Here is a 14,680-nt window from a genome sequence, read left to right as displayed (position 1 = left end):
TCCTCTGGACAGACACAGGAATCAGCTTCCAAGCTAACAAGCCTCTGTCAGAGCAGAACAAAAGCATCTATTTGAAGAAAAATCTACAAAGATCTAAACATCTAGAGATATATCATAAGCAATAAAAAGCATAAAGCAAAGGCCTAAAACCCAGTCACTGAATCTAATAAGACCGTTTTTAGAAAGTGAGTATAACAAATCCTTGTTTGCATGGAGCAATGTGGGACCGCTGAGCCCCCCCTCCTGCACCCCAACACATTCTGCTGCTGCTCACATTCCTTCATAGCATTCAGCCACCTCCAACTCACCTTGCTTTCTGCAATCAAATAATAGGCTACAAACTCCATGTAAAATCAATTCAAATTCTTGGGCGTCACCTGATGCTCATGTGGAACTACCTGAAAGCATAAATCCTTTGCCCTGTTAGAAGCAGCATTCATATACAGTTTAATCTAGGTCTATAAACCCTGAAAACAGCGATTTCATCCCCAGGACCAGTTGAGATAAATGAAACACCAATTACAGAAGATGCAGCAACTTTCATTCTTTTGTATTGTATTTACATTAACTTAGTATTTTAACTATAATTGTCCCAAGTATATTGTCCTAAGGCACTTAATCAAATTAAGTCCTCTGTAGAGTTTTACAGCATGACTCCAATGAAACTTCCAGTCAAATTATTTTCATTTGAAGTACACATCAAATCCTTTTCTCAGGGAGCCTGTGGGCTCGATCGCAGACTGAGCAGCACACGGGGCAGGAGCCAAGGCAGACTTGCTGACAGACCTGTGGACAAACTGCCAGCACCTTCACACCAAATAACCCATGAAGTGTTGTTTCTGGGAATCCAGGCAGGACAGGGAGAGGCACCTCACTGAGTGGGGCTCTGCTGGGTGGGATTGGACGCACACCCTCTCCAGAGTCTAGTGAATAAGAAATATTGCATTAAACTCTTTGGTAAATCAATTCATGTAGAAGCCAGGTGTGGGAAGAGACTAAAGACATCCTAGTTATCCAGTTCCCTGTGGCCCTGGGGAAACCTTCAGGGCTGCTGCACAGAGAATGCACATTTGGGAGCAGAGGAAAGGGGAAGGACGTGTGTTTGATTGTCCCTTAGCTGGGTCACCACACTTCATCTGGGGTATGGGATCAAATGCTAAACAAAGCAAAGCTGAAGGGTTTCTGCTTTGGTTGCTTTGGTACTGGCAGGATGAAAATGTGCAAAAAGAAATTTGTAAGGGAAGTTGTAAAAAGCCTGACTTTTAGAAGAAGCCTTTGTGGCAGGCACAGATAAAACACCATCACTGCACAATACCACAGAGGCTATTCATGAATATATATTAAAAGTTCAAATTGTGAAAAAGCTGCATATATTAACAAATCCAAAAGTGACTTCCACTTTAACAACAAATTCTAGCTAAAGTATTAATGAAAAATTTTTCTGGCAGCAAAATAGTGTTAAGCATAAAATACAGCCTTTATGAAGCAAAATAAGCCAGTCTGGATCAATACCATCTAAATTCATCAAGAATCCAATTACTCTGAGTGCAAAAAGAAAAGCTTCTAGAAACGAACAAAGATTTAAGAAGCAGTGTTCTCCCTTCTCTGTAGGAGACACCATCTTCAGAAAGTTGCTACCACTTTCCTTCCTCATTTACTTCCCAGCCAGCTGTGTGCCCATGAATTCTGTGTTCATGCAATGTTTGTGCATGGGTATTTGTAAGAGAAGACAACACCTGACCAGTCTGAAGAGTTGCAAAGCAAGACAAGCCTCCTCTATTGTCCCTGTTCAGTACTCAAGGATATGTTTGCTTCAAGTTTTATGGGATTAAAAACTACAAAGTAGTTGCTGGAGGATAGCAGCAACTAAGACAACCTCAACATTGGGAAAAAATCTTGTCTGCAGAGCTGCTGCCCTGTGACAAACCCACTGGCTGGAATAATCAGCCTCTCCCTGGTTGTGCAACGGACCGGGGACCTTCATTTTACAAATACTGGCAGCCAGACCTCCTTCTCTGACCTACTCGAGCAGCATATTGTTGTGCAGAGCCCAGCACAGCAGCAGCATGAATGAGCAAAGACTTTGCCACTTATGTAGCCACCCTTGGGCTATGGCTTCTTGGCTGTGTACAAAATAGTTTGGCACAGAAGCTAAACCATTCAGATCAGCTCGCAAATTGTGGGGGCAGTGGATGATCTCTCCCTTCATATGACAGTGCATTGGTTGTGCTAAGGACCACGTGCAGAGGGTCAACCTCAAAGAGAAGGTGAAGATGTGTCATGTGAAGGCTGTATCATATTTCTGGTGGTTTTCTATAGATCTCATGCAGGAACAAAGTGTCAAGTGACTGGAAGCATCTTCCAGTCCCTCACTGGTGGGAAAAGGGGACTTGCATTTATCCACAGTTCAAACAAAAGTGCAAACTGGCAGTAAAAACCATTCTTTGGCCAAGTTGTCAATCTTGAAGATTTCTACAAAGTGGGTTTTGAAGACTGTAACTGGGGGCAGGAAGAGGCACTCAAAACTAGAAAAGTCACAAAGTCATCCTTATTTTTATCTGTTTTAATCAGACTAGCAATGATTTCAAGCTCCCTGACAACAGGAATTAATCTGTACATTGTGCTACGGACAGTCACTGTTGCAGACCAGGGCTGTCCAAGTACAAAAGCACAGACATTTTCTCCCATTCTACTATCCTCTTGGTCTAAAGACAGTATTCCCAGAGCCAGTGTGGTCGTTGAAGACTCACGGACACGGGAAAACACTGATTTGCAGATTTTAATTACTTCAGTAGTCTGTAGTCATGCATAAATAAATATAAATCATATCATATCCCCAATAATAACTGGAGCTGATTACAAAAATGTGAAATATTCTTTCCTATTAAAAACTATGTTCAAGCAAAGCTGGAAAGAAATATATTTATTCTGCAGACCTAGATCATCTTTTCCCTGGCCCAGGAGAAAATGTAAGAGCAAGCAGCTCTAAACAAATAGCTCATTGATTAGAGTGCTCAGCTTGGCTATGAGAGCTCCATGTTCAGGTTGCTTATGGACTTGCTTCAGTACAGAAACTTGACCAAGGTCTCTGAAGCCTTCACCTCCAGGGAAGCCATGTGCTAGGGCCATACTTTAAATAGCTCAGAAAGTGCTTGTGTCCATGTCATTATGGAATAAAAATCTTTTTACTGGGTTTCCACTGGAAATAAGATTTTGAAAAAATGGAGCTGCAATTTTCTGGACAGCCCTATACATTACCAGAATGTACAAATCAACTAAAAAACCCCAAATGTCTGTATTTCCTAGTTAAAAATACATCTTACTGCTTCAGTCTGTTTTGCATCATTAGGTCACATTAAATATGAAAAGACTTTTGTGAAGGTGTCATAATTTGAGATATCTGTATCTTGAAGGATTTATTTGCTGAATTTTGCTCTGCAGGATGCAACATTAGGCTCCTCACTCACATTATTTCTAGTTTCCACTAACAGTAGTTAAAATGTAGAAGTCCTTGTTAGGCAAATCTATTCAGCAAGAGGCCAAAATTAGGTATAAAAAGCACTGCCGAGATCAGGGTTTAAAACTGTTGTGGAATAAGATAATTAATGCCATGACCAAGCCCTTAGTGCCCATCCTAAAGAGCCAGTTTATATAACTGGGGGTACTGATGAAAATCTCCAGCTTCACTGATGCATTATTGAACACCTTTCCTTGTCAGTTCAGATGTTAACCCCAGGTCTGCAGTGCTAGATGGGGTGGTCACAGTTTACCAAGAAAAAGAACTAGATTAATGCAGGTTTCATGGACCAACCCATTGCAGAGCCAGAAGGGACCACTGTGACCATGCAGCTTGTGCTCTTCGCCACTGAACTTCACCTGACCATCCCTGCAACTCCTGTTTGTGCAAACGCACAGCTTTTCAGAAGGCACCAAATTTTGATCTAAGAAGTGCCAGGATAGAGATTGCTCCTTTCATTAAGCTGGAATGGGTCATGCAGAGTTTAACCAGTGCCTCTCACCTTCCCAGGAGCTCTGCCAAATCCACCTGGGAACTGGGACATCTGCATTTTGGCACAGAGCACATCTGAAGCTAGTGCAACTTCTGCTGGCTGGCTTTAGCTTCCATCTACCCACAGAACTGTTATGAGGCCACAATTTGCTTTTGCAGAAGGGGCATCTTCTGTGCAATGAACGCATGTAAAATAAAACACGAACCTTAGGGATTTTAACTGACTAGATGACTTTATTCCTTCCTATCTCCCATCCTTAACTGATATGGCAGACCAAGACAGCTGGGAGGGGAGCCTGCCATAGTTGCCTGAAAGTCAGCATTGCAGGCAATTACTGAGTTTAAAGACTTCCTATTTATCAGCAGCTCCTGGACTCCCAGACATAATAGACATTTATAATCTTTTGGCCAAAATGTTTTCTACTGAATTCTGAAGCAAGATTTACTACAAATGGATAATAAAAAAAGAAGGCTAGCACACTCTGGCACAGAAATGGGCTAATATTAACAGAGGCTTTTTCCAAAGAAAGATAGTTGCAAAGCACAAAGAGTTAGCTACTTTCTCCTTAATTATCATCTGTAGCTTCTAAGTAGGCAATTTAGATCTGGCTGTCATATTTCAAATGAAAGACAAGCCTACCCATCGCATGCAGATGAAGCATACACTTTAAAGGGTGCTCAATCGAAATGTCTTTATTCAAATGAGGTGCTTAGAGAGTGAATTAAAAGCTCCCATAAAATACAATTTCCTTCTCCTTCAGAAGCAAGGATTAGTTCAAGAGACAGTTTTACTATCACACTGGAAAGATACTAATAGGTGATTTAAAATAAAATGGAAAACAACATTTGTTTTGCTCACTGCTCTGATACAGAGATGTGCACAGCTATATTCTTTCATCAGGATCCCACACCACCAAGCACTTCCATTCTGTCCCACTAGTAACTATGGCTCAATTCTCCTAACACTTATGCACATACTTACCTTAACCGTTGGCTTAGGTGAGACTGTTTTTAAAATTTAATCATGGAATCCTCAGGGCCAATGTTTTCCAAGTAGCTTGCGGGATGAATGCCATAAGAAAAGGCAAGATATACTCCAAATAAATTCCCATGCAGCATTTAACTTGGGGATCCCCTGTATATGTAGGTTAGGCTAAAGCACCGCCAAAAGCTAAAGGCAAAAAGATTTTTAGTTCGGGATCTGCCTCAAGACTTAACAGACTTAATGGATTGTATTGGAATGCTCCTCCCTCCCCATCGCACTGCAGACCTGTGCAGCCCAACCTCTCCGCTCCAGTGCCCACCCCTGCCACAGGCCCTGTGCAGCATCACCCTACAGCCAGGGTCTGAGCACGGCATTCCTCCCTCTGTCCAGACAGGATTTGCCAGTGAGATAACCACAAAGCAGCAGGTGATATTATCATCTCTGGCTGGCAGCGTGCTGCCTGTCTGCGCAGCACAGCATTGTGAGAGCGCTTCTGCTATGCAAAGTTTCATTTAAATCAGTAGCTGAAGAAGCCCAAACATTTCAGTGCAGCTCTGCCAATTACAAGAAAAACATTAAGTTTATGACATGAACAATTAAGTAACAAAAATCTTCAGTACAGACTTGATAAGTCAAGTCTGACAACTGAGCTGACATTTTACAAGGATTGGTTAAAAAGCACCTTAAAACAATAAATACCAGCAACAAATATGTGCACAGTAGGTATACTAAGTCAACCACTTGCTATCAAAGTAAAAACAATGAATAGCAAAGTACATGATAAAAATGTTGCTGGGATCAGAAGAAAATAATAAAAATAAACAAATAGGACCTTCACCAGAACCCTTATTGCAAAAAAAAAATATTGCCTCAGGGCACTTGGATGAGTGACAAATCCAATCTGAAAGGGTGATGGACTGCGAGAGTAACAAATAATTCCAAGATGCTGATTTTTTTTTTCTCCCCACTCAAATCATTACTGGGGTGAGGGTCAAGCTGATGAACAACCTAATGTGTGCCAAATTTGCAATAGATACTGTACCAAGCACATATCCTAATGCTGAGAAAAACTGCTAGTGTGGGGCCAGAGAAATTTTTTCCATATTTGAACTTGTAAAACTTTTGAAATGCATATACAGGTATCTAGAAGAAAGGCTGATTTGTGCTTTAAAGCATGAAGAGGTAAAGAAATCCTTTGTGCTAAAACTAGAGTCAGACAGAAGAAATGAGAGAAAATTTCAGGTGACTATTTGAAATGGCCTTATGAATATCAGCTTGGACATGGAAGAGTCTGTCAGGATACCTAGAAAAGTGTGGCAGAGCTGCAGGAGACACTGCTGGGGGGTATTAGGGTTTGGACTACAGGTTTCTCTGCATATTACAGGGTGACTACAGGGTCATGGATGTGGGTTGCAGGAAGCTTAAATGAACTGGTGTAGTTGCAGATAGAAAAGCATCCACCTCCCCTCCTATTCCAGGAGAGATGGTGGAGCCAGATTTGAGTTTAAGTACTCAGATGCTGGAGAGACTCCTCTGCAGTTAGTGCACCACAGTAGCATGAGTCCAAAGCATGAACCCTGGCACAGGGTACCCCTAAAACAGGGAACAGCTCTGCCTCCCCACACTCCTGCCACACAACAGCCCCACAGAGGTACCCACCACATGGGCTTTTCTCTGAAGGGATCGCTTCTCCCAGCCATGCATAAGCATCACCTCACCAGATTACTCTAATGGTCTTCTCTAGTGATTAATGTACTTATCTGTACTTCCTCACATCTCCATTTTCAAAGGGCAAATGAATCCAGGTCCAGAATTAAACTAGAAAGAGAATGTGATTCTGGCAGAAATAAGCAGCAACCACCTTGTGCAGGGGGTTTCTTTGGTGCTTCACAAGTCCCTGCTCCCAGAGTTACAAAGGCAGTAAGATAATGCAGGAGCCAAGCACAACTATCATCTTACCATAATTTTAAACTAATATTAATTCTTTCTTGATTTTTTTTTAACTCTACCCTTCAAAACTCCCTGTCTGCTGGAACTAATCATTTCTCTTGATTTCATTTACATTGTTTGCTGGAGACTCTTGCAACTTGTAGGTTGAAGCTGAGAAAAAGAGGGTCTGGAGGCAGCCCTTGGTTTGCAGGAGCATCTGGAGCTACCTGCTGTGGCATGCAATGCTTCTTCAGTACATTCAGGACTGGCCTGGGGCTACGTGAATCACTGGTTTGAAGTCAGCTTGGCAATTCACATGTTTTAATCACATATCCCCAGACCCCATCAGCACTGGTTTTGCCCTCCTGCATCCTCCTTTTCTTTTTCCAAGGTGATGGACCCCAGAAGCACGTGGTCACAAGTGAAATGCCCCCCCTTTTCAGTCTGGAAAACTCCCTCCCCTATCTGATCTTGTTTTAATGGGCATTTTCAGGCTCCTTCAATCTTGTTTCCAAAGCATCCAAGTCCTCTTGCTTTGCCAAGCTGTCCTGTTGAGCCTTAGAATTTTGTTTACTTGCTTAAAGCTCTTGACACTTAGTCATCTACTAGCCAAGGTCTAGCAGTTTGACTTCTAGAAGAAAAGAAAAGCTCAAACTCACAGTAACAGGAATGAAAGCAGCCGGTAGCACGGCTTTCTTCATTTCAAGTCACGCTGGAAGGCACAGCTCAAAAAGCAGCGCACAGGTATTCGACTGCTTCAGTGTCACTGCTGACAGCCACAACAGCACCGCGGTGTCAGCAGCATCTCTCCTTCCACCTACACCTCCCCCAGCTGTCAGCCAATAATCAGAACACTGAAGGCATTTGAAAGGAAACTGCCATGTGAATATGGACTTATTTGGTCCTGGATGCAAGAGAGCTGGTGGCAAATTCATCCTACCTAAACAAAGCCTACATGCCCATGCAGGCAGAGGAGCTTCAGGATCACAGTCTCGATGAGGGGCCCTGAACTTAAAATGTGTCTGCTTTGTCCAAGGGTATCAACTGCTCTAATATGAGATGTTACCTTTCCTAACTAATCTCACTCTTTTTGGAGCATCCCCTCTCCACTCTGTGGAAGAAGCACCAACAAAATGCAGAAGGAGCAAATGCAGAAAGAGCAAATTCAGGAAGTCAAAGGAATATCTAGATAAAACAGTAAAATGACACCAAGTTCCACAGGTAGCACTGGGCCAGATTTTCCAGGCACACATCTGCCACCCCATGTAGTCTGTACATATTTGGACACTTTTTGCATGTGCCTCATGCAAAGTTCCAAACTGCACAAAACCTGAATATCTTCATGCTTCTCCCAAAAATACCAGCTGGTTGTCATTTCCCTTCTCACCTGAAAATTACAGGTACATTTACACCACGTGGCCATCCATCCCACTGTACATGCCACACACCCTGTCTGTGTATGCTGAGCACACCCAGCCACAGCTGGGAGCCACACAGACAGTTCGGGCCAGCTACAGCCTCAGCTGGATCCCTTCTGCAAATAAACTCAGTTTTGCATCATCTTTCCAACATGATGGAATGTTACAATTACCCAGCAATTATTTCCAGTTTTCTAATAAACAAGACTGTTGGAAATTGCAGATCCAGCCACTTCCTTCTTAGAAGAAATGGTTGACCAGGAGATACTTGCTGGCTACTTCTCTCCATTTTATTAACTTTTTACATAAAGTACTATTTTATAATCATGCAAACTAAAAGCACTTTACTGTAGGGTGTATTCTGTAATGAATGCTGGAGAAATGACCTATTTGGAAGTGAATCACATTACAAATTCACATAACTCAATTTTCAGGATCTCTCTCATGCATACTAAGCAGAAATGAAAGAAAATGCAGACAAGTTCAAGACAAAAAATAAACATTTGTAATACCAGGAAATGTGCCTCTTTAGACTAATAAATGTGTGTCAAGGAAGAACAACAGTTCAAGGAATCAAATTCAGTTTCCAATGTTTGGAAGTTGCTATATTTGAGAACATGTTAAAGAAGTATATGCTATTACATCGGGTCTGTGCATAGCAATCATAAGCAAAACAGTATGTGATTTCCCAAGGAAGCAAAATAATTTTAGAGTCATAGTGTACTAGACTTGAGATTGGATTATGCATTCTTTTCTTAATCAGCTCAATTCCTTAAAGAAATCACTTATACAGAAGTGAAAGGATTTTAGAGTGGACTTGACGTCTTTAAAAACAGGAGACTGTAGCTATTCTTTTGAAGCAGGATCCTAAGTGGTGTGAACATTTTATATATATTTAACCTCACTACAGCTTTCAGACATACTTAAACAACATAAAATCTGTTTTCCTAAGTCACTAGGTTCTAAGCTTTAAAGTATTCAGGCACCAAGAGATGCAGACAGGCAATTAGTAGAGTTTTCAAAAGCATTTCAAAGTTATGGTTCAAACTTTTGTCTTTTGCTTTCCCTTCCTCATGGAGTAGCTCTTCCAGACCCTTGCTACTCCAGTGGTTGGGAACCCTCCCTTATTCCCTGCCTAGTTAACAGCTACACCACAGTTAATGGATACTTTATCCCCATTTTCTTCTTGGGCCAATGGGTTTTTGCTCTTTCTTCTTGCCTGTTTTTTCCACTCCCTGAGCTGTCCTGGCCTTTATGGGGCTCTGCATGCTCACAACTGCTCTCTTCTTCGCTGAGCTCCCATTCCCCAGCAGTTCCCACAGCCCCATCCACACCAGGTCTAGATAAAGTCATTCCACCTGCACACCCAGAGCCTAAACAACACTGTGAGGAGAATTCAGGAGCCCCAGATTGGTGCCTAATCAAAAGCTGCTATAAATGATGGGAAACCCCACCGGAAATGGGCTTTACATCAGCCCCCAAATGCCTGCCTCCCTGCAAACGAACCGCCACGAACCAAACCCGGTTACCTGAAGGGGTAGGCAAAGGCTATGTCAATGTTGAGGTCACTCTCTGACTTGTTTGCACAGTCCACACTGAGGCGCAGTCCTCCAGAGTACCCACCGCATGTTGCAAATGCAAAGATTGCAAAAAGCTGTCAAAAACAAACAACATTTTTATTTTATTTCGTTTCAAAAACCACCACAAGCAGATCCATGCAGCAGCTCTCGCTGCAGCACCAGCCCCCTCAGGTCAGGTTATCCATCACTTCGTGCATTCAAAGCATTGCCATACATTACTCCTGAACCCTTCCCGAAAGCAAATGCAAAGAACCACAAAATGTGAAGCTCTATTGCCACACATAGAGAAACATCACCATTTGTCTGTGCCAGGCATCTCAGCCTTCCCCTCCTGTCTTGAACCCCATTTGGGATTCACAACCCAAACAGCTATTTAAACCATCCCACTGATGGGCAAGCTTGGGCAAGAAAGAAGGATGAACACTGACTGAGCATAATGAGTCAGTCTTAACCCAGATAAAACACTGGCAGAAGTATTTATGAGGAGCAACAGCAGTAGTAATAGTAGACCAAGACAGTTCATGTGGCCACCATCCCATTACATGGCAAAAACACAGAATCATGCTGCCCCTCTTCCATTTCATGTATGACTTGGAAAAAAAACACAATAATTTTTTTAATTATTTTTCCTAAATTACTATCATAACCCAAGATGGATGTAGAGGTGCAGTAAACTGATGCTCAGCAAAACAGGGGGAAAAAATAAATCAAGACTTAGGATAAGCTCAGGCAAACTAGACAGGAACAAAGAGCTTGGGTGGTTCTGATGCAAATCCATATCACATCTTAATGTTTCAGGAGAAGATGAATGAGGGAGTGCACAGGCCAGAAACACATCAGCATTTATATTTCTATCAAGGGTTCAAACAAAGGAATTGGAAGCAGGCACAGATGTCTTAAAACATCACTGTTTTCCTTGGAAGACCCTGAGCAGAAGTGGGGACAGTTTATTTATGCAGTTGTAATTTAAATGAAAGGACAGGTTAGATTTTGTTAATTGTAGCACTATAGTTCTGAAGTAACTCCATTAGCTTTAACAGAGTTGCTCTGAGATCTACAGTAGGGCAGGTATGGGAAACAAGTAAACACCTGATCCCAGTCACAATTAAGTAAGCTAAAAGTCAGCAACCCAGAGGAAACAAACAGTGTGCCCATCTGGAGAAGAAAGCACATCCTTGGACACTGAAAAATTATACAGCAAGCAGATGTAATGGCAAAATAAAGGACTGAATGATTCAGTAAAAGCAATATGAAAATGTAATAAACAGAAAAAATAGACCTATCCTTGCTGTGCAAGGCTCTGCAAAACACACCATTAATCTTAGTTCTCCCAATTCACAGTACAAGCAAAGCCAGGCACTTCAGCAGCCTCCTTGGACTTCAGCTTTGCATGTGCATCTTTTCCCCAGACACTGCCAGGTTACAGGGGTGACACCTGGACACTGGGGTACAGAGACCCTCCTTGGCTGCAAGGTGATGTGCCAAGCACAACGGAGCACAGAGAGTAACAGGAGAATAATGTAAGTTCCCGCCTGGCTACTTACTTCCAGTGTGACCAGGGCAGATCACCAAGGACAGATTTGCAAAGGTGCCCAATGACAAGGAAAGTTGATAAAAAACTTTGATTGAATCAACGCTTCTGCTGAGCTCGCTAAAAAAAGGAAAGCTGAACTTTACTGTGAATTGATGTGTTAAATATGTGCCATGAAATGTGTTTCTACTATAACTTTGTATAGTGCTCCTTCATCCTAAATGAGACACTTCCTCTGTAAATACAAGAAGTTTGACCTTACACGTAGTACAGCACTGAAAATCAGCATTAATCATCTCAGTTTAATTTGTGAGGCAACGTCAGAAAACAATAGATTAAGGAGAACAGGAGAGATTAGTGCTGACCTGTTTTCTGCCCTAATTAATGGAGTTGCAAATGCAAGTGTTTTGCAGATACATAGGGAGGCACAAAGATTAATGCAGCGATATATAAAGAGGGAACTGAAGGGCTGCAGTGTGAGATAGACCTGCCATAAGGGAAGAGCCATCACCTCTCAGCTTCAGCTCTCAGCATGGGCACAAGCAGAGGAAAGATAGACAATGGAAATGCATCTCCTTTAATCAAGTATTGGAAATCAGCATAAACATGTGCCACCATGATTATTCACCAAGGCCATGGAGTCATACCCCAAAACACAGCTTAGGCTATTCCTTCTCAGAAAGGATCTCCTCCAGAGTTCCTAGCTGCTCTCCTCCCCTACTGAGGGCATCTTTGACAGCAGACTCAAGCACCCAAAGCCTCAGTCCTCCAGATAACCCACATCTAGCCTTTACTCACCCTTTAGCCCCACATTCAGCTCTTCACCAGAAGCTTTTCAGATGCTTCCACTCATTCAGCAAACCCTTCAGCCTCCTTCTTCTCCAGCCACAACCCACCAAGGCTGCCCACCAGTTTCCATCCTTGCTCAGCACACACTCTACACCCAGACAGGATTCATAAGGCAGGTGGAAGAAGAAAAAGGACCCAGCTGGGGATTTTTATACCAAACTTCAGCAAGGCCTCAGCCAACCCAAGCCTGGCTCTCTGCCGAGGCTGGATCAGATGCTGCTAATGGCTGGGACCGCCCAGCTGCCAGTAATGCCCAGCCAGTCCCCACAGCTGTGTGCTGAGGCCATGTAGCACCTTTTGGAAGCATATTTATGTTTTGCATTGAAGGAGAGCAGGGTGAGGGCTGTAAATCAATGGTATTTCCCTGGGGTTCTCAGCCAAGCAGCAGGCATAATTCTCCCCTTACCCAAGCAACCTTCTCCTCCTACCTCTGCATTTTTCCTTTTTTTTTTCCCCCCAAATTTTGCTGCTTTATGTTGTCAGTGGAGCGCCTGGTGCAATAAGCCAAGATTTACTTGTCGGGTTTTGTGCACACTGTAATTCTATGACAGTTGCAGGAATGCTGTAAACACCACTGTATTTTATTATAGCAGGATTTGTGTAAATGGCAGTTGTAAACCCCATAATGGGAGCTTTATGGGCCAGATTCAATAAAACCTCCATCTGCGAGATAATTTTATTGTATCTGGCCTCTCTGAAATTGAAAAGTTTATGGAGAAAGGGAAAGCATTTCCCTATGTTCCTATTTACTCTTTGCCTATAAATCCACACTCGGTACTAGTCCCATCTGCAGTGTGCATGCATATTGCTCTTCCCCTTTACATCAGATAAATCTCCCCAGCACACAGTTACCTCTGCTTATCACATGGCTCCTGCCTCTCAAGGCTCAGCCTCGACGGCCAGTGCTGCACTCGCCTTCCCCGGAAAAGCGGCAGCCAGGAGAAACACGGTCCCCTCAAGGCAACAAATCTTTGCTGTGGTGGCTGTGCCGGGCTGCTCCTGCCTGCTGGCATGGGAGCTGGGCAAATCCCAGCCATCCCCTGGCACCCCGTCCCTCCTGCGACAGCAATGCAATGGGGAGGTTGGTGCCTTTGCTCCCGCCTGGGCCCTCGACGGAAATGGAAAATGTCTGTCCCCAGCCTGGATCAATGGTCCACCCTCGATGCGGGATAACACCCCAGGCAAGCATCCTGCTCGCTCAGTGTGCACTGTGGAAGCAGTTACCAACCCACCCAACGAGGCCACAGACCAAAGGGAGGGGGAGGAAGGGACTTTATTTGTGCTGCCCGGCACAGACTGGAGCAATGTGCATCTCCCGTGTCCAGTCCAACCTGGCTGAAAGATCACCCTTCTTCCACATGGTTTCAAACATGTCTCTAAAAAGGCAGCACACCTCTGAAGCTTGCAATGCGTTTCTGTATGGTGATTAACACCCCATCCCCTGCTCCTGTTATGGGATATTCCCTCCATGACCTTGCAGCCTTGGCCTGCGCTATTGGTATATTTTTGTAAGGAAGTCAAGTAAATCCCACAGTCTAACTTATCCAACAGAAATTATATTTATTATGGTACTGTGCAATAATACACGGCCTTCCCTGTCAAATCAGATTAGCATGTTTTAAAGATCAGTTGGCTCCTTAGCACTTTGAGAAAAAACAGCAATATAATTGCCAGCAGAGCACATGCTTCTCACACCAGCTCAGGGCAGGCAAAGGTTCATCAGCTGATCTACAGGATCAGCTGGAAACCTGCCTTCTTCTGATGCCAGGATTCAACGCCATGGCAATGGATCCTCTAATTCAGTATTCAGGAGCTGTTATTTATCCAGACTCCAGATTCAAGGCTGGTTCCCTCGTTTCCCAGCCCAGCCGTCCTCGGTGGCCAGGGCTCAGGGTGTGCGATGCCCTGGGGGAGCTGAAGTCCCAGCTGTGCGTTAGACAGTTGGCAACGCCTCAGCACACGACCCCAGACATCACTCACCCCGTCGTGGAAGGGAAAAACGGGATGGTTTCCCATCACTTCTCTGCATTTGGCTTTCCGACAATTCCCCTCAATGCCTGCTGAGCGACAGGCTTGCTGTGCGCACCAGAAGAAGGCAGAATGGTTCCTGACAAGGCGAGTTAAAAGGCTTATGTAGAGCATGTTACACCTAAAACATCCTGTTAAGAAGATAACACTGTCATTTAAAATTGATGAAACTTTTATATAAGCCACTTGCTTTTCCCAGGAGCACGTCTGCCCCTTGCAGCAGCCTTTGGCAGCTTGCTGGCAGATGAGATGGAGCCGCCTTGGGCATGCACCTCTAATCCCCCTCATGCAAAAGAGAGATCCCCCCTCTGCCTGAGGGCTCTTTGGCGACTCCTCCAGGATAGTGAGACC

At 43.6% G+C, this 14,680-nt stretch overlaps 1 protein-coding gene across 2 annotated transcripts in view; it reads right to left on the bottom strand.

Moving 5' to 3' along the window:
• SYNPR (synaptoporin) overlaps positions 1–14,680 on the bottom strand; it is a 110,834-nt gene that overhangs the window by 20,640 nt on the left and 75,514 nt on the right. For both annotated transcript variants that reach the window (XM_074835834.1, XM_074835835.1), the window contains one exon: positions 9,871–9,995. In XM_074835834.1, coding sequence (XP_074691935.1) covers positions 9,871–9,995 — 125 coding nt within the window. The remainder of the gene's footprint in view (positions 1–9,870; positions 9,996–14,680) is intronic.

Source organism: Strix aluco, chromosome 11 (genome assembly GCF_031877795.1).
Source record: "Strix aluco isolate bStrAlu1 chromosome 11, bStrAlu1.hap1, whole genome shotgun sequence".
NCBI classification, from domain to species: Eukaryota; Metazoa; Chordata; class Aves; order Strigiformes; family Strigidae; genus Strix; species Strix aluco.
Note: the sequence above shows the minus strand (reverse complement) of the source record. Positions and strands in the feature narration are given on the sequence as shown.